The following is a 20,052-nucleotide window of genomic DNA, read 5'->3' as shown; positions in this document are numbered from 1 at the left end:
CCCTGACTCACCCTTCCGTACGGACACACACAGGAAATGACATGACTAGTGACTACTGGTGTTCAATTAGACAATCTTTCAGGGTTTAAATATGCATAAGGCAGGCACATTTATTAGTAACCAGACTGATCAAGCACGCAAGGGCAAACAGTCATTCACCTGCATTTCTCTGCCATTTAATATAAAGCTTCTTGTCTCTACAGGGCTAGGACAAGAAACAAGAGGTGCAGAGCAAACACTCTCACATCCTGCGGTGCCGGACACTTGCTCTCAGTTAGATGTTTGCAGGCTTACAAAACAACGTTAGGTGTAGAACTTGTTAGCACAAGAAAAGGAAAGACTTGAGTTAGTAGCATTCATTGCAAAATACCTCCTTCTGTAGCTACCGCTACCAAACGTGTACACTGAAGAAGATGAGCACTCCCCATCTATTGAATTAGTTGCCAGTGCAGGACTAGAAACCATTTCGGAAGCCTGGGACACACGTATGAGTACAGGCCCAAGATGCACACAGGGAGTCAGAACAGCATTTCCTAACCAGGTGAATGTCGCCCACTACGTGACCAGCCAGCGGTCTTTGCAGAGAGTGCAGGGATTGCGCTGGGGCTTGAACTCGGGATTACTTCTGTTTGTTGGTTATTTTGTGTCTTACAGTTTGAATCTGGCACGGAGAGACGCCAGAGAAGAACGTTCAATTTACTGAACTTGAGTCGCAACAAGGAGAGTAAGACCCATAACTATTTGAGAGTTAAGAGTACTCTGAAGCTATTCAAACAATAGTTTTATAATTACAGATCTCCCCTTTTCAGGCTGAGAAACTGTAAGGGACATTCATTTTGATATTCAACGTAGAGGCGGACAAATAGTACACAGCTACAAATCTTTTCCAGTTGTGGAGCTTCTGGATTTTACTGTCTATTTTTGTGCAATTCTTATGAATTATGTATTAGCTGTTGCTGCCATCCTAAGTTTTTAAATGATAAAACTTGACAAGTAGAAAGGTTTGGGGACTAAGTTTGAGCAAACTCAAATTTGTGTAATCTGTGATGAATTTTTTTCTAACTGTTAAAGCCATAGAAATACTGTAGATAAAGCAAACCCATAGCAAGGGGCACAGTTAGCTAGAAAAGAAGATGCAAATGAAGAAAAAAACCATTCTGAGAAGTCTGGTAACCTGTTGGCTTGTTTTAACCCTTCATAAACCAGCCAAAGTTCTCCGTCCTCATTCAGCATATGATAGTCCTGGGGAGATTGCCTTTCAAGAAAATTGTTTAAAAAAAAAAATACAAGAGAGATACGTGATGGTGATGAGATGACATGTTAAGGACATTACACACTAAATGAAAGTTACTATACAAGAGAAACAAGCAATGCTCGAAAACAACTCAGCAAATTACTTCTCTTGTTTATACGTATTTCTTCTTAATGACGAAATTCAGTTCTCCGTGCTAGCCCAACTGGTTACAGCATTTCATGCTGTTGCAATAAGTGTATTATGACAGACTATTGTGACAAGTACTGAACAAAAGGTAAAAAACCAGCATGGGGAATGGCACCCAGTTTGAGCAATGTAGCAATTAAAGGCTAAGAAGACATAAATCCAGAAAACTGGATTTTGCATTTCCCCATTGTTTCCTAATCCTTTAAAATATTGCATACAGCAATATTACTAATCAAATCAAATTCTAATCCCAGCTAGAAGTGTTCTCCAAGTATCTAGACTTATATGGCGGCAGCTTACTGAGTAGGATATACGCAGTGTGTCACAGGAGACCCCAACTGACCGTATATTAAAGAAAGAGAGCTGGTACCTGTTTGTTTCCTTCAGTCCAATATACGCCTGCGCTATTTCTCCTTTGTCTTTCATCTTTTGTACATCCTCCAAGAGGATTGTAGCATCTGTCATGGTATTCTGGAAAAAGAAGGATGATTGCCAGGATAAATTTAACAATGTAATTGTTGTTCGAATCCATGTTTTTGTCACTGTACCCACGTAAATGCTAATCCTTGAGCAGCCACATTAAAATGAGCGTGGGTACCTGAGCAGGAGGTTGTTCCCTAATTTCTATGTCCATTTGGTGCTTCTTTTAAAACGAATGCATGTAACATGGTCAAATATCAGTCTGTCTAATAAGCAGGTACACATATTTTTTCTTTTTTGTTGTTTTTTGTTCTCTTTTCATTTGTTCGTCATGTAAAAGGAACAAAATAAATTTCATGACATGATGAATTTGCATTATATTTCAAATTACCAGGAACAGCTGCTAATACTGAAACTGAAGAGGCATAATTTTTCAAGCTGAATTCTGTTAATATTTCTTAAACACAGCATTGCATGTAGTCTTTCAGATCTCATCAATAAACTTCATTCCCCACTTCATGTATTTTAAGTACTCGGGCAAAGGAGGAAATGATTTACAAGGGCTTGAGATTTTTTAAGTTAGATGTCATTGCACCACTTTGTTTCAGTTTTGAATGTCTGCTATGGCACTTTTGCTTTTTCTTCAGTAAAACTTGAAATACTTAAGAGATGTTTACAGTCACCTCGTCCAGTCTGATCTGAGTCACTGCTGTAGGTAATTACAGTGGAACCACAGGACTCCAGTGAACACAAGAGACAGAATTCTGACTTTTCTTTTTGACTTCCAAAACAATCAAATCCTATTATCCTGAGTAAAATTTTGCAAAGTATTTACAACAACAACTTTGTGGACATAAATTTTGGAACTTAGGTCTGTATGCCTAGTATGATTTGTGATATCTATTATGAAAACCAATAAAATATATAAGCTCCTCAAAGAATTATTCCCAACATCCTTATGAGATCTTTGTGATTTTTACACTATTATTTTATTACACAGTAAGACTGCTGTATCTCGCCTGCCAATCTATCAAGCTTTATCAGTCTGAAAATATCTATTCCTTTTGTGCTGACGGAAAGAAACGCTAATTACTCTTATCGAGAATACCCTACCTGCCGTAGTTGTAATATTTGAATTAACAGCCTCCATTAAGAGTCCGTTCAGTTTTTCATACTCCTAAATACTAAGTGTTCAACTACATTTTCTCATCAAACATTCAGCAATTCCTGTCTACTATTTACGGATCTCAACATGAGTCCTGAATGTTTGTTGCATGACGGGGATAACAAACACTATAAAGTAAGGAAGTTCTTCATACCAGACTTTTTTTTGGTGAAGTTTATGGATTTTGTAAGTTAACAGAGATCTGATTCCTGAATCGCAGTGCTGCTCCAACTCCTCTAACGCACTGGGGAAGACACATTGCTTGAGCTGACTAGAACAATTTCTGAATCTTTCCTTTCATGTTCAGGTTACCATAAACCAACAGTTCAAAATTATTAAATCTGCTTGTTTTGAAGTAACTTGTCCCCTTGCATGGAGTGGGAAGATGGGGGTGCAGGGGACATAGGATAATGAGAAAGGTTCTCCGATAACAGCAAAGTAAAGTGCAAGAACAACTTCAAATACACGTAAGTTACTTATGAGAGGCAGAGAAATGACAGCTCAAGTATCATTTTTTAGCATTTAAGAGTTCTGGTTTATAACTGTAGAAGAAAATGTGTACCTTATCCTCCTGGCAATCAAATCGGTAGGCAAGAAAGAAGAAAAACAAATAATTAAAAATAAAATCTGTCTGTGCTGCAGCTGTCCAACCTAACAAGCAGAAGCTATCTGCAAACTGGCTGATAGCCATCCCACAGGTCACCTTCGTGTTTCCCTCATAACTGCTGTAAAAACAACGCTTGTATCCCACCATTGCTGAGAATAAGTTATTCAAGGGTTTACTACGCAACTATTTATTTACAATGTTCCAAATATGGCAGAAAAACAAGTTTTGTTTTCTTTATAATTAGTCATTTAAAACAAGACAGGTATGCCTTCACGCATCACAGACGTTCAATTTATTTAGGACAAATATAGACATAACTTTGCAGTAGCAAAGGAAAGATGACGTTATCTGTTCATTCCTCGCTGTGGTTATGAAACACCAGATAGCTCAGTTCAATGGCAATGACTAGTTCCTGGATTTACGTGATACCTTTTCAGGTTGAGTGACTCCTATTTGCAAAGCTATTACGTCCCTAAGTATCTCAGCACAATCAGAGTTTTTCACAAGATATGCATTTCAGTGGTTGTAATCTGCTCCTTTCAACAAAACCACATAGCAGCTATCAAGCAATAATAAGGAATTTATACATCTTCACAGGTCATCTTTATGAAATGTTATTTATTTGCAATCATCTATGACCCCGCATAGATGTAGAAGAAATTGTTCCTTGTACCTCCTGCTGAAATATTAATTAAAAAGAATTCTTGAGAACTATTGTAAGTTTTCCAGTCAAACTGCATACTCTCTAGAGAAATGATACTGCTCCAAATGAGAATTATTTCTGCATTGTTAAAGGAGTCTGGGAAGATCCTGGCCAGACCATCGGTATCTGCCAGCCTGGTGTGATCAGTGTGGTATCTTTACATGACTGCTGGTAGACAAACCCAAAATTGGTTTATGAATAGCATCTCCCAATTCGGACTGCTGCGGTTGGTGTGCTAATGATGGATCAATGGATTACAGTTGGACAAAAGTTTCAAACCTAGACTGTTTTACTCTGCCTTTTCAAGCACGCTGTTAAATTAAATGCAGCTCGTCAGCGATGCCGAGTGACTTTCCTGGCCCGTGCCTCCGCTGCCTCTGGCTTACCTTGGGTTGAATAGCTTCTTTCTGGCTGACGAGCTGGGACCTCAGGATGAGGACTTCCTCCTTGCGCACTTCAAGCTCTTCGCTTACTGAAGTCAGCTGATCCAGGAGGACTCGGTACGCAGGGGCACCAGGAGCAGTCACCTCCGGAGATCGCGTTTCTGTGAGGGCCTTCTGCAGCTCATTCAGCTCATTCTTCAGCTTTTTATTCTCAGATTCGAGTTCTTGACGCTGCAAGAAATAGGGACAATTGCGTCACCCTGCAGCATTCCAACGTGCCTATAAACCACAGGTACAAAACTATGGATAGAAATGGTAAAAACGATGAGTAACTGCAACAAATCAATCAATCTCTCCCATATCCCTGGCCTCTTGACTACAGTGAATAGTGCCGGGGAGCGTTTCGCTAACAGAGCTAACCTTTTGTCTGAAGTGCAAAATCAGAATGTATATACATGCATCAGACAGATGCGATGGGAAAAAAATTACCAATCTTTTTTTGCTCTTATTCTCCCTTAACAAGTAAAAATAAAGTTCACGATGAATACCGGTCAGCAGGCTAAGAAGATTCTGCATCGTTCAGTGATATTAGGAAATGCTTCTAGTTTTAGTGGTCTAAGGTATGTATTTGTTTAAATAATGTGTTTGGAAAAGAGGTCTAATTTATCATTGTATTTTTGCTCAAATTAACTTGCAAGCTGTACTAAGTGTTTCAACAGAGAACTCCCCCTGTTTTAGGGGATCTGTTTGTTCTGCAGCCCCAGCCACACATTCTACACCTCGAAAGGGACAATCCTACAATAAAACGATTGCTGGGGAATTTTTGTTGTAGTTTCTCCAGCTAAAATTCTGAAACAGGAGGGCTGATGTAATTTTCTATGCCAGCACATATGATTGGTGGCAATATTCCCACTGGAAAATAACAGAAACTTCCTTTTTAGAATTACCTTGAGCGACTCATACTCCAACTCTGCACCTCTTATTGGAGGCCTTTCTTCCTCCTATGAAAGAATACAGACAACTGTGAAAAAGAAAAAATCCAATCCTTTCTATTCTTTAATTTAGTCGAGGCAGGAAAAGGAAAGGGAGCTGAAATAATTTTCTTATAAAACTGGAAAATGCTCATTCTGGTACTGCTGAGTGCTTTAGTTTGAGTATTGGCATTGTCTCCTTTCATTTACTTATGAATTGATGACACATAATCGCTTAATATAAATAAAATCACACACAAGTGACACTACTGTCACTGGTAACGAAACAGAGCAGGATGAATGCCAGAATGCTCAAGAAATTCACTGGTGGAATAGTAATAAGAAACAATTGCCAAAATTGGTTTCATATTTTCATAAATACTTAAGGAGACCAAATCAGAGGAGAATTTCAAATAAAATCTTCTAAACATGTCTAATCCCAGTGCTTTGGCTCTGCACCCTGGTTGAAACACTTCTTATTCTGCCTACAATGAACAATTACTCATTTACCCCATCATTTAAGTAGAATTTCTCTATTGCTATTCCTTAACAAAAACAGCCTTTTTTTTTCCTTTTTTGAGCAAAGTCCCAAACACCTTTTGTTCCTGTTAACTTCCATCAGAAGATCTCAAGGACCTTGGAAAACTAATGTCCAGTCCCTGGTACTAAGCACCAGGCATAAAACTTGTCGTAAAATCAAGCAAGTACAAGAGGAAGACAAGGATTTAGTAAAAGGCAGTCAGCATTCACACAGCTACTATTTCCCAGGAAGCGATAATGTGGCATCAGCATTTGATCAGGAAGAAGGAGTCCACCTTAGCTTTAGCACGCAGAGCCTGTTCTTCCTTTCTGTCCAGTTCATCCTGCAGGGATTGCTTTTCTTGCTCCAGCTCTGTAACCCGTTTCTGGAGCTTGAGGAACAGAGACATATCCAATGGTGCCTTTTTCTCACTTGGCTCCTGCTTTAGAAAGAACAGAAGGACGTCAAGAAGTATTCCTCTTCCACATCACAAGGAAGCACTACTGTGAGTATAGATGGGAAACAGGCTGGGGGAAGAGAGGCACATAGAAGTGTTACTTGAGTCTGAGAGCTGACTACTGGCATCTAAAATACTTCATCAGCTGTCAAATGCTATTTTAAAAAAGGATCTACTGGTATAAAATGTATCTAAGCCTAAAGCCTAGCAAAAGAAAGCACTAGAGACTACCTAGCAGACAGCAGGTCTATAATTAAGCATACCTTTTATTCTTACAGGTTCAGAGGGGGAAAGGAGAAAAAAGAAGTCTATGGTTAGACTCATCTGGAAACAACTGTAAACACAGGCTTTTTTTTTTTTTGCTTTTTTTTTTTTTAGTTTTAAATTATTTCTGCAGTAAGTTCTTCAGCTACAGAGAAATCTCTTTGCTGACTGTAGATTTACAGGTTAATTTAGTGAGATGTGACATAAATACGTACCAGAAGATACATTTTATGCCTTTTTCCTTTTATTATTCTAATTATACATCCTGTTCTGGGTCTAATCCACTAGCTTTCTCACCATTTTCTGGGCAAGGACCAGCATTTCTCATCTGAAGGTGCATCAGAAATTGTCCATCAGCCATTTTGTACTTTATGTAGCAAGAAGATCAAAGCATTTACTATGAAGTGCACCATAAAATTTTGAAGCTTAGGAAAGGAGCTAGAAAATTAATATTAATGGCTGTAGCAGACAAGCAAGCACAGCCATTTCCACTTCATCTCCTTTTACTGTTGAGGGGAAGAGTCATAAACCACACCAACAGCTCAGGAAAAAGAAAACAGACTTCGAGTTTTCTGGCTTTACTGGTTTGTATTGAGATGGACCCTATTTTTTAATGTGGTTTTGTATCATTAATCTCTATTGTTAGTTTAGAGCCAAATTGGAGTTGGAAATCATACGGGGTTAAACAAATACAGATTTAATCTTTCCAGTGCTGCATTTATTCCCACACTCTTGTGAGGGTTAATTTTTTTTTAATTTATATTCTAAAAGCCAAAACTGGCCTAGAACAGCAGCTTAGCCAGTCTATTAGCCAAAGGAAAAGATGACATTTTGGCTTGTATGGGAAATCCAATCACATGGAGTTGCACTCCGTGATTTTCCAAATTATCCATGAAGGCAGGAGCATCCTTCTGAAACAATTACGCAAGGTGAAAAACGTAAGTGGGAAGGCAAATTATGAAAGAGTCCACATAGAATCCGTGTCAGCATCAATGTTTCAGGCTATTTGCATCCATAGTAGAAAGTAATTTTCCGGGGAGGCTTTCAAAAACAGTAACGACAGCTTGTAAAAAGCAACTGTGGAGATAACTAAGCTAGACAGAGGGCAAAGGGAGTGAGCTGTGCGATGGCTCACAGTTCAGAAGATCTCTAGAAGGCACAGAAAAAGCTCTGCCTCCGCAAGCTGCCAAGGACAGTCAGACCACCAGCCTGCGGGCTCTCTGCTGTGCTAGCAGTCGCACTCCTTTGGGAGGGGACAAGAGGGGGAGTTTTCTTGGAAAATACTAAGAATGGCTTGGAGTTGCACCACAAATTATTCATTAGCTGAATCAAGAGAGTCATCTTTCAGGAAATTTTAAATATCCTAATGTCAAGGTTTAGGCTGGGGTGGCCACTAAATGAACAACAGATGTTTGCTACTAACCCCGCTGCCTTCCCAGAAGGGATCAGAAGGGGAAGGGAGAGAGAATAAGGGACAGAGACTATGGGCTGAAAAAAAACCCCTAAAACAGCTGTAATGAAATAATAACAATACAAAGAAAAGATAATAATAAAAAAATAATGAAATATATACAAATATATACAAAACCAGTATCAAGCTCCCAGGATGATGATCACATCACTGGCCAGCACTGGGACTGGACTCAGTGACAGACGGGAACTGGACCCAGGAACACACAGATCGGGATCAAAGGCAGAAGAACTGACAGGGTCCTCCTCGGGTGCCGGCCATTGAAATAAAAAAGGGTTGACCCCTTTGGTCCCTCAGCTTTTATCCTGACACGACGCAGATGGGATGGAATACCCCGTTGGTCAGTTTTGGGTCACCTGTCCTGTCCGCTCCTCCCTGCAGCTGTGACCCCTCTAGGCTTTTCTGCTTCCAACCCTCCAACTTGGTACATAACAAAGTTATCTGGCCTTGGTTGTTATAGCAATAAGTATAAGCAAGAGCCTCTCCGCATGGCATTCCTTGGTATTAATTACAAACATCAGGCCTTATCTCTGATGGAAACCAACACTGTCCGAAAAACATACCATTAATTTCAGAGTGTGCAGCAGTTAGAAAAGACTTAACTGAAAAGTAACATTACTGAAAAGAAAATTGGTTTTGTTCTCTCCCAAATCAGGTCACCTAAGATTTGTATGACTGCATATGCAAAGGGATAGTACATTCTCGGGAGTTTTATTTGTCTCTCTGAAACAGAGGAAAAATGAATCAACAAGAAGCTCTCACCCTTAACAGGGAACTCATTCCATGTAGCTACTAAGAATGTGGCTGGCCACCCTGCCACTTTTAATCCTTGAGCATAGGGTATAGAGAATTCTCAGGAAGTCTCACTGGTTTTCTGAATTCCCACTTTGTGCTGAAAAAGTGACTGTGCTTACAAACAGTGGCAAGCAAATGTTCTGCAGATGCAAATCAACTGGTTGGCCAAGTATTTAGTCTGTGTTTAGTGTAATACAGAAGAATTCAAAGCATACTTCCACAAAGCCTTTTAAACAGGACCACAACTAACCAGAGAACGAGCTGTTTTCAAAAAGGAAATGGAAATGAAGCATTAGATACCTCTATATAAGGATAGGGTGTTCACAAGCACACAGGAAAAAAGAGAGAGTAATAAGTTCAACCACTGATCAATAAAAAGTTGTGGGTTTTTTTTTAACATTACCTCCATCCTCACTGGTAAGTCTTCTGCTTCTGTGATCTCCGAGCTAAAGGTATATTCAGATTCATTGCTACTGTGAGTCGAATCCGTTCTTTTGTGTCCAGGCTTGGGGATGTTCTGGAGTGCAAATGAAACAAATCAATAACTCTATATGGTTTTCCCTGTGATTGTCTCTTCACAACCTATAATTTAGCTTGTAATATTTGGTGTTATTTCACAGCTATCAAAATTCATAAGAAAAAGGTTTTTCATTCTGGTTCTCTCATACCACCTAAAGCCCCTGAGATGTAGTTCACAATCAAACCTATGGAGACAGGTCAGATCCTACTCCATCAAGTATTGCTGCAGAAAGCAGAATCAAGCAACAAAGATGCATTTTGTGGGAAAGAAAAGCTCTGTTTACAGGAAGCACAGGCAGCAATTCTCTAACTTCCCAGACGTTGTCTTGAGGAATATTTTTTTCTTCCTGCCACATAAAGTATTCCTAGAACTACTAGAAATTTAACACTGGATGAATGTAGTACGAACAACCCCAGCAGATGTGAATAACTTCAGGGCAAAATAAAGCGGATGGCACGTGCAATACCACTGGCAAAGTCACAGCAGAAATTTAGCCTTCTTCACAAACGTGAAAATAAAAACAAAATTTAAAATAAATCAACCACAAATTTTAAATGTATTTGTTTTGGCTGAGCTAATCTAATTTATCAGTATTTACAAGGACAAATTCTCTTTGCAGCTACAGGTCACCACCACACAATTGACAGCAGAGTCAGTCACTAACTTATACCACTAGATTCTGCCTAAACACCTTTGTGAACAGCTTTTGACTTCTCAGAAGTTTAGCCACTTACCACCATTAAGTTCATTTCATCCTTGAGATCATCATACCGCTCCTCTAATCGGCTGAACTCATTCAGCAGGTTCTGGTACCGTAACCGTTCATCATTCAGATCTAGCTCTAGCTGTTTTGTTTCCTCCACCAGCTTCTTCTCCATCGTCTCTGCCGTGGAGAACAAGAATCCAAAGTGAGAACTCCAAGTTCTACCTACCATGCAGCGCATCCATCCTGGAGGTACAGGCATGTGTCTGCACCAGGAACGCGGATGGTGAAACAACCTGCTGTTTGAAGGTGGTGTGCGGTGTTTGTGCTTCTGTAGGCAAACGTTAAGCCAAATATATGATGGACCAAAGCATTATTGTGGTAACCACAGAAGGGTTCACTCAGTCAATTAGTTATTCTGCTGATACCTTCCATTAGTAATTCCAGGAGGGCAGAGGAAGGGGCACCAGCCCAGTGCTGCGTTATGTGAAAAGCAAAATGTGAGATGCTTTACGCCTCGAGCTCACTGACCCTCCTCATCGCAGCTGCCTCCATCACAGCCTTCGCATCTAGAGTTACGCTCCTCTGGCTGCTGTGACTACACAGACCCCAGCCAGAAGAGCTGCAGTAGATTAATTGAATTAAATATCAGAGCCTTCTTTTAAAAAGTAAAACGCTTTGTAACAGTCACCCTCACCAAAAAGACCCCAAACCCTCAGCACTTCATGGAAACTCAAACAGTAAATAGTTCTGATGCATGCGAGTTCTTAAAACAAAGAAATGAAACCATTAAACTAAGAAGGAATGCAAACTAAGGCAAATCAGCCCAATCTATGCAGCGAAGTGTTGCTTCACAAGGTAACATGGAGTAGAAAACCTGAGTGAAGAGAACAGAGCCAACCTGTTATTTCCTTTGCCTGGTCGTGGATGCGGCGGTTCAGCTCCTCCTTTTCTGTTTTCAGTAATGTGTTCTGCTCTTTCAGCTCCGATACCAGCTACAGAGATAATAAAATATTGGTCTCAGAATGCAGTTCGTCTTTCATCAGTAGCTCTAGCAGCAACTACATCCTTGTTGTAAGAGTTCAAATATTTAAACTTTGCCTCAGAGAATGAAATCAGTGAACTAGGTTATGACATCTTAATTTCCCAAATTATGTGATTTAAATATCTCCCACTGCAGATTCCCCTGGATGTTCTGTACTCCATTTCTCATCAGAGGCCAAAACTGCCTTGAACCACTCCACTGTATCATAATACTTTTCAGTGAAGTCCCAAAGATGTAATCTATTCTTTAAAACAGAAGTATTCCTAAAATAGGAAAAAATGTGGTAGTTCTGTTGTACATTCCATTGCATTGAGTAACAACATAATCAAACATCTTGCCTCTGCCCAAAAGTTGGGCCACTTTAACAGTGCCCAGGTTTGCCAGTTACTCATTTATCTCTGATTATGGTTACTACATATTCCTTTCCCGTAATCAATTAATATTTTTCCTTATGTTTATCTGATCTTGAAATGTATCCCTGCAGCATCACATAACAATGGCATGGCCCTTCCAATATTCAAAACCTGCACCGTCACCAGCAAGTAATCTTGACAGGAAACAACCTGTTTGATATGTTTGTGGTTAAAGCAAAGATAAGGGGTTAGTCGAAACCTGTTGAACTAGACTGTGCATGCATACATGTGTTTGGTAGGCTGTTTAAATTAGGTAGGATATAAGCAGGTACCTTGGAATACTGTGTATGGGACAGGTTTCTGATACCCATGTGATTACGCTCTCCAGGTAGGTAAAATGATTTCTTTTTATGAATGTGCTACCTCTGACTAATTGAGGAAGCTTAAGTATTTGGATTTGAAAATACTTTCAATATCAAAATCTGAATAGACTGAATACATATATTTACACACAATATATAGATTTAGTATATTCTTCTACCATAGGTGTAATTATTTAGGTATCAAGCCTATTTAGGATTGTACAGTTATAACACTGCTTAAAAATACTGTAAAAATATCAGCCACACAACTGAAGCGGTCAAGCCTGGGCAAAGCCTGAGTGGACACCAGGCCCCTATAAATCTTCTCATGCATCTGAGACTGCATACTTGCCTGCTCGGTCTCATGTTTGTATTTGTCTGCCCACTCCTCAAGGGTCTTCTTCTCAGACTGAGTTTGGTGCAGCTCCTTCCGGAGCTTGGCAATCTCCTCCTGGAGGCTGAGGACACGGTTGGTTGCATTCTTAGCCTCCTCCTCGCTCATCCGAAGCCTTTCTACGTCACTCCGCAGCTTCTCTGTCTCCGTACTGTACGTGACCTCCAGGTTGCTCAGCTTCTCCAGCAGAGATTTGTATTCTTTGTTCTTTGCAAAACACAACACAGACATAGCAGCTGTTGGAGAAGTTCTCATTTAAGGCAGCCTTCTAGTTCCCTACAGAATATACCCAGATATGGGAGCAAAGGAGCAGCTTCCCCATTTCCAAAAGTTTTAGTCTATTTTTGTAGAATTGCTTAATGAGGTGACAGACCAGTCCAGTCTCTAAGCCTGCACATTAACATCCCAAACTAAAATCACACACATCAAACATGACCACCTCACCTTCCCCTTAAACAGAGCAACCGACATGCTTCAAATGAAATCCTGACATTAAGGGAGCAGATGTTTTCTCTCAGTGTTGCTGAGAGACACAAACGGATGTTTTACCGTTCCAGTTCTACTGTGGTCTCCCCGTCTCTTCTACAAATGTTCTTCAGCAGAAAAGAGAACCGATACCTTACAATGACAATTCAGCGCGTGTTTCCGTGAATAACCCCAGTGCTACCGAGAAAGGTAATACATGATTTCTAGGTATTTTCCCTGAGGGCAGGGAGCTTTTACCTGCTCGTCAATTTTTCGCTGCAGCTGCATGATCTTGTTCTCCAAGCCAATGTGAAGCTTCTTGTAGCGTTCTACAGACCGGGCCTCTATCTTCAGTTTCTTAAGCTCCCTCTTGGCCATCATGCGCCGGTAACAGCATTGCAAGTAAACAATTGCCTTCAAGGTCCTACGGTAGTGCACTCGAGCCAGCCAGCCTCTTACATGTTTCTGAATAATAATAGACTTGTGCTCCCGAAGCATCTACAGTTAAGAAAAAACACCACAAGGGGTATTAGAGTGGCAAACTACACCTGCTCAGTTAAACAGACCCCATAATGAGAGGGTAAAGGTGCTGTACGCGTAGAGACACCTCAGCCTGGAAAGAGAAACTTCTGGTGAAGACTAAGAAGAATGAATACGGAATTAATTTAAACAAAAAAGAAGAGGAAAAGAAGACAGGAATAAGGGAGATGACGGGCAACAAAATGAAAGGGAACCAGAAGGAAAAACATGGAAAGAAAGAACTGCAGGCAGAGTGAAGAACCAGGCATTCCTTTGTGTTGATGTCAGATCCAAGCTAATTACAAAAATATATGGTACCTGTTGGCAGGATTACAAATACAATCCTCCTTCTTTTTTTTTTTTTTTTTACTGCATCTTGAAACATCTCAGAATCATTGACATATGCCGCACAGGAGTCACCAATAAGAAGTTTAAAATTGCCACAGTTGATACGCAATGCAGCTGTATCACACTAGAACCCAGAGCAAATTGCAGCAGCTGTTAAAAACAGGAGCCATAGTCTAGTTGGCCAACCTACAAGTTCCAGCCAGTGTTCCGTTTGTTTATTGGTTTGGGGAGGTGTGGGGGCGTGTATGTGCACCTTTTTGGACATATCTTAGACTTGCCAGCACGGAAAAATCTCAGTTTATTATAATCAGAAATTTTATGTTGTAACAATTACAACTTATTTCAAGTTCAACCACAGCTTTGAGATGCGTAAAAAAAAAATAATACTGTAGTAATTTTTTAAAAATAATTTTTAACGAAAACCGGTCAAGAACGCCAGCAACCTTCCCCAGTGTGTTAGCTGGAGACTTCCTGCAGGAAGAGGCTACTACTTGTTTTTGGATCCTTCACCCACTGATTCAACCACAGGTCCCCCAGGTCTGGAGAACCCGAATTCCAGCAGACCACAGCTATGCTCAGAGAGCCTGCCCAAACCCACAAGGCTTCCAGGACTCTGAGAACTTTAAGAGTTCACTTAATAAAGCTTCTGCAAATTAAACAGTTGATTCTAAAGAACAAAACTTTTTAAAATTTTATGTTACTTGGATTTGGTGGTTTAAAGATCACATGCTGTTCACATTCTCACACTGATTTGCCACAAAGCTGATAAGACAAACTAGTAGGGTAACAATAATTTTACTTTCTTACATACTTCCTAGCAAATGAACTGAAATGTTTTAGAAGCGTTCCATTCCCAGATCAATGAATTTTAAAAGTTAACTGGCAAAGAGGCAAGATTATAAGATACACAGGCTTTCTCCCTTAGCATTTATTTCTGAAATAAAAATGAGAAATACCAGTACTTGGTTAAATAGCACACCGAGGTAAGGAAACAGCGCTCTCAAAAGTACAGCAAGGTCAAAAGCCAAAGTCCTTCTGACTGCATGTCGTGCAATTAGAATTCTTGCCTCCTGCCTCCTCCTGAAATGTTTCCTGGAATATCCTCCAGGTCACCCCTAGGTGCCTGAACAGCTCGGATACAACTAGCTTTCAACAACATGTTCACCTCAAGTTTGAAAGCAACAAGTACTATAAAATACCTCCATCGCGCAGGGACGGTCCTCATCTGCCAGTGAATTCTCACCCCCATGCGATCCGGTGAGGAAACAGGTGACTCCAGCATAAGGTGAGAGTATCCGAAAAGTTACTTAATTCCCCAGGTATTTCCCAGGAAAGCTTATGTAAAAGCTGTGGAGGAACTAAACTCCTTGTCAAGCTGAGAAGTGCGTCGCAATGTCTCAGGCAGAAGCTCTCCCCAGGATGTGTGAAATAGATGATTCAACCATTTTAAATTCCTTGAATTAGTCATGTGACTGCAACACATGCCCTCTCTCCTCACAACAACAACAGGGACCTTTCACAATCCTAACGAACAACACGTGTACCATGTATTACTTACAGAGTCACGGCTCAGCCCAAGCGTGCTGTCATAGGGCAACCTTTCGGTTTCACTCATTCGCAATCATCATGAACTTCAGAAGAACCATGTTTACCTTCCCGTGGCAAGCAGAGCCTGTGCTTCTCTCTCTGGCCATCCCTGCATCTCAGCTTTAATAAAATTCCACCTTAGGAGGACACTGTCTGCACAGCACACCGCCAGTGCACTTGTCATGCGGTGAACAATTCACTGCTCGAGGGGATACTCCTCGACAGGCAAGTCCCACCACCCCTTACGGGGACCCCTCCAGAAATCTGCCATCTTTATTAAGAGGGAACATAACAGGTTTATAAAATGCTCTGCTACAGGTGTGTATCACTCACATGATGAACTTCCAGGCATACAGAATCATCCCCCATTTTCCTAAGGATGCCTTTTGGTCCGTGTATGGCTGTGACCCTTGTCTCACTATGTCACCTCTGTCAGATCACTGTTAAAAACACATCTTACACAATCTCCCAACAGAAAATATAGCTTGTAATAATGAAAATGCAGAGAATTCCACAAAAAGGCAAGTAACTACCTTCGAGTCAAGCACGGGGATCTTACTACTTAAAAATTCTTATCAGGGTTTACTCGTTTTTAACCTTTCTGGTTAGTATATGTTAGAACATTATAATTTAGACACATTCAGATACGACTGTCTAGGGAACTTTAATATATATGAAATATATACAGAAACTTCAAATATAAAAGAGAAACGTGGAATATAAGCTGGTTTTTGGTTATATGCCTTCAATATTTACCTGCTTGGGAGAAAAAACAGAACTCTTTCAGCTAACTTTTCAGTGAAATATATAGGGACGCTGCCTGGTTGTGTAGGGATGGGGTCAGGAAGGCCAAGGCACAGCTGGAGCTGAACTTGGCAAGGGACACAAAGAATAATAAGAAGGGCTTCTACAGGTATGTCAGACACAAAAGGAAGATCAAAGAAAGCAATACTCCCCCTGATGGGCAAGACCAGCAAACTGGTAACAATGGACAAGGAGAAGGCTGAGGTTCTCAACAACGTTTTTGCCTCAGTCTTCACTAGCAATCTCTCTCTCTCCCCACACCTCTCAAGCAGATGGACCACAGGGCAGGAACTGGGAAAGAAAAGTTCCTCCCACTGTTAAGAGAAGATCAGGTTCGTGACCACCTGAGGAACATGAACGTACAGAAGTCTATGGGACCTGACGAGATGCATCCCAGAGTCCTAAGGGAATTGGCTGAAGTAGTTACCAAGCCACTCTCCATGATATTTGAAAAGTCATGGCAGTCAGGTGAAGTCCCTGGTGACTGGAAAAATGGAAAAAAATCCTCAGTGGATGAGGAATTAGATGGATGGTCGCATCCAGAGGCTAGTGGTCAACGGCTCAATGTCCAGATGGAGATCAGTGACGCGTGGTGTCCCTCAGGGGTCTGTACTGTGACCAGTACTGTTTAATATCTTCATCAATGACATAGACAGAGGGATTGAGTACACCCTCAGCAAGTTTGCGGACGACACCAACCTGAGTGGTGCGGATGACACACCTGAGGGATGGGATGCCATCCAGAAGGACTTGGACAGGCTTGAGAAGTGGGCCTGTGTGAACCTCATGAGATTCAACAAGGCCAAGTGCAGGGTCCTGCGCCTGGGCCAGGGCGACGCCCAGTATCAATACAGGCTGGGGGATGAAGGGATTGAGAGCACCCTGCCAGTTGGGGGAACTGGTGGATAAAAAGCTGGACATGAGCCTGCAATGTGCGCTCACAGCCCAGAAAACCAACCCCATCCTGGGCTGCATCACCAGCAGCGTGGCCAGCAGGGCGAGGGAAGGGATTCTGCCCCTCTGCTCTGCTCTGGGGAGACCCCACCTGCAGTGCTGCCTCCAGCTCTGGGGCCACCAACATGAGAAGGACATGGACCTGTTGGAGCGGGGCCAGAGGAAGCCACAAAAATGACCAGAGGGATGGAACACCTCTTCTATGAGGACAGGCTGAGAGAGTTGGGGTTGTTCAAGCCTGCAGAAGAGAAGACTCCAGGGAGATTTTATTGCAACCTTCCAGTACTGAAAGGGGGCCTACAGGAAAGATGGGGAAAAACTTTTTAGCAGGGCCTGTTGCGATAGGACAAGGGGTAATGGTTTTAAACTAAAAGAGGGAAGGTTTAGACTACGTAGAAGGAAGACATTTTTCACACTGAGGGTGGTGAGACCCTGGCCCAGGTTGCCCAGAGAGGTGGTCGATGTCCCATCCCAGGAAACATTCAAGGTCAGGTTGGATGGGGCTCTGAGCAACATCATCTAGTTGAAGAGGTCCCTGCTCATGGCAGGGGCGCTGGACTAGATGATCTTTAAAGGTCCCTTCCCACCCAAACTATGCTGTGATTCTATGAAATACAGGCTGACTTTTGAGCCTAATTAAAGCAATTCATATAGACAAAAGTGCCATGAAACATGTGATTTTGTAGTCTAACCATTTGAATCATAATTCTGTTTCCAGCCCTGTAACTGCTGAAGAGCAAATTCTAATTTCTCAATTGAATTTTTTATTTTTTATCAAGCATAATGAGGAAAATATTATCAATATCACTAGGATGGGGTTATATCAATTTCTCTCCAAAACAAAACCAACATCAATACATTAAAAAAAACCCACAAAAACTCCACCCCATGCCTAAGTTTTAATCTATTTTTGTGGGTATCTCTTTGTTAACATCAATGTCCTTCAGTATATTCCATCAGCCATTTCAGAATCACTGAAATTAGGGACGGAATAGGAATAGTAGTACATCACACATGTATGTTGATATAAGCAATATTGACTTGGACTCATGGAGGCGCATTCACAGAAGGCCATGTTCAGTATTTATTTTATGTGCCGCAACATTCTGTATAACAAATGAAAAGGTTTTCTCAAGAGAAATGCTGTAAATCCCTGTTAGATTCTCCACTGACTGCACTGAAGGTCTTGGTACATCCATATTAGATGACAATGTGAGTATCTCTAAAATATCTTAGCTCTTTCTAATTTCCAGGTGCTGTCCTTCAATCCAAGCTGTGATATTTGGTTTGTGCATTATGTGTAACAGCATGCACACAAACATTTCAGATTCCAAAGGGGACACCGCAGAGCAGCTTTGTCCTGAAAGCATGTGGAAATAAAGCTAGAGTGAAGAAGTAAAACCTTATGATTTCTTACCATTTGGTACTTGTTCCTGGCCATGTAACCTCTTAAGAGAGCCTGAAGAGCAATCGTAGCATCTCGCATGCATTGGTATCTTTTGCGGACCACGTACATGCGCTGGAACTTCTGAATAGTGATGGCAGCCCGGGTTCTCCGCAGGAACTTGGCATAACTAAGCAAAAAAAAAAAAATTACAAATAATACCTGTAATTATTTTTCAGTGCTTGAATACTATAGTTTTCACATCCTATAACTTTACCCTCTTGAGAAAGAGCTACATTTTCTGCTTCAGTTTCTTCCTAATGTTGTCAGTGATACAGAATATTTACTTGCTATTCTACCGTATGACAGCACAACAGAATGACAAATTAACAGAAAACTTGCAAGGTTTTATGAGGAAATGTTTTCACTTCGTCTGAGAACTGTGCTATAGAACAGACAAGATGAACTCAGCTTAATTTCTCATCATCTTTTCTCCAGCTTTAAAGCTACTTCCACTATGTCACCTTCCAGATCTCCCCTCCTAACCTCAACCTCTAGAAAATGTTTGCTCGTTCTTGGCCCTCTCAGCAAGACAATTTCAAAGCATCTTGACATAAACCTCTTTCCGAAAGCTGATTCTTACAGTCTTCATAACCACCATGTCTTTGAACGATACCACCTCTACTCCTACCCTTTTCTCTGGCCCATCCATGGCCATCCCACAGAAGTCAATCCAGACAAATGACTCTGATGTATCCCCCTTCACAGCTACACCCTGGATGAAGAACAGCTTCTCCAGCAGGACAGACAGACCCAGCTGGGAGAGCACATGGAAACTGGGCAATAAGCACTCAGCCAAGAGTCCTGCTTTACCTCACCTGCAGCGTATCTCCTAGTACGACTTGTACTCTGCTCCCATTCACGACATACTGTTCTAAGCGTCATACAGCCAGGGAGCTACTGTCCTCCCAGGAAGGTCAAAACCAGGCAGGACAGACACACTCGTTATATTCAATTTCCTTCATTTCCCTGGAAAATCGTTTCCTCTCAGCCAGTACAGGAAGGAGAGAACACCCGTCTCACATTTAAATGTCCTACTTCAAGGGATCTGAATTGAGGCTAGCGTGGGTTTTCCCACGAGCATTGCTTACCATCGTGCTTGGTACCCTCTGACATATCTCTGAATGGTGATGGCAGCCTTCCTCATACGCACGTACTTCTTTCGCATCAGCCAGCCTCGGATCGTCTTTTGGATGCGGATACAGGCAGCTCTCAACTTATCTGCCCTTATTTTTTCCAGATAGGCTACTTGACCAGCCCGGAAAAATATTTTTGTCTTACCAAACTGGTACTTATCCTTGTCCTATTTTCAGAGGTAAAAAGAGGATCAGTTACAGCATTAAATGTTAGTGGATAA

At 41.2% G+C, this 20,052-nt stretch overlaps 1 protein-coding gene across 1 annotated transcript in view; it reads right to left on the bottom strand.

Annotated features, from left to right (window-relative positions):
* The window catches only part of MYO5A (myosin VA), a 106,356-nt gene that overhangs the window by 17,399 nt on the left and 68,905 nt on the right, over positions 1-20,052 (bottom strand). The window contains exons 19-29 of the mRNA XM_063345801.1: positions 19,787-19,998; positions 18,669-18,825; positions 13,298-13,537; positions 12,533-12,781; positions 11,322-11,415; positions 10,452-10,600; positions 9,601-9,714; positions 6,506-6,652; positions 5,667-5,720; positions 4,723-4,950; positions 1,812-1,912 (exon numbers count right to left, since the gene is read on the bottom strand). Of these exons, the coding sequence (XP_063201871.1) occupies positions 1,812-1,912; positions 4,723-4,950; positions 5,667-5,720; positions 6,506-6,652; positions 9,601-9,714; positions 10,452-10,600; positions 11,322-11,415; positions 12,533-12,781; positions 13,298-13,537; positions 18,669-18,825; positions 19,787-19,998 (1,745 nt within the window). The remainder of the gene's footprint in view (positions 1-1,811; positions 1,913-4,722; positions 4,951-5,666; positions 5,721-6,505; positions 6,653-9,600; positions 9,715-10,451; positions 10,601-11,321; positions 11,416-12,532; positions 12,782-13,297; positions 13,538-18,668; positions 18,826-19,786; positions 19,999-20,052) is intronic.

The sequence above is a fragment of the Chroicocephalus ridibundus genome, chromosome 9 (assembly GCF_963924245.1).
Source record: "Chroicocephalus ridibundus chromosome 9, bChrRid1.1, whole genome shotgun sequence".
Classification (NCBI taxonomy): Eukaryota; Metazoa; Chordata; class Aves; order Charadriiformes; family Laridae; genus Chroicocephalus; species Chroicocephalus ridibundus.
The sequence above is the reverse complement of the archived record's forward strand: the minus strand, read 5'-3'. Positions and strand labels throughout refer to the sequence as shown.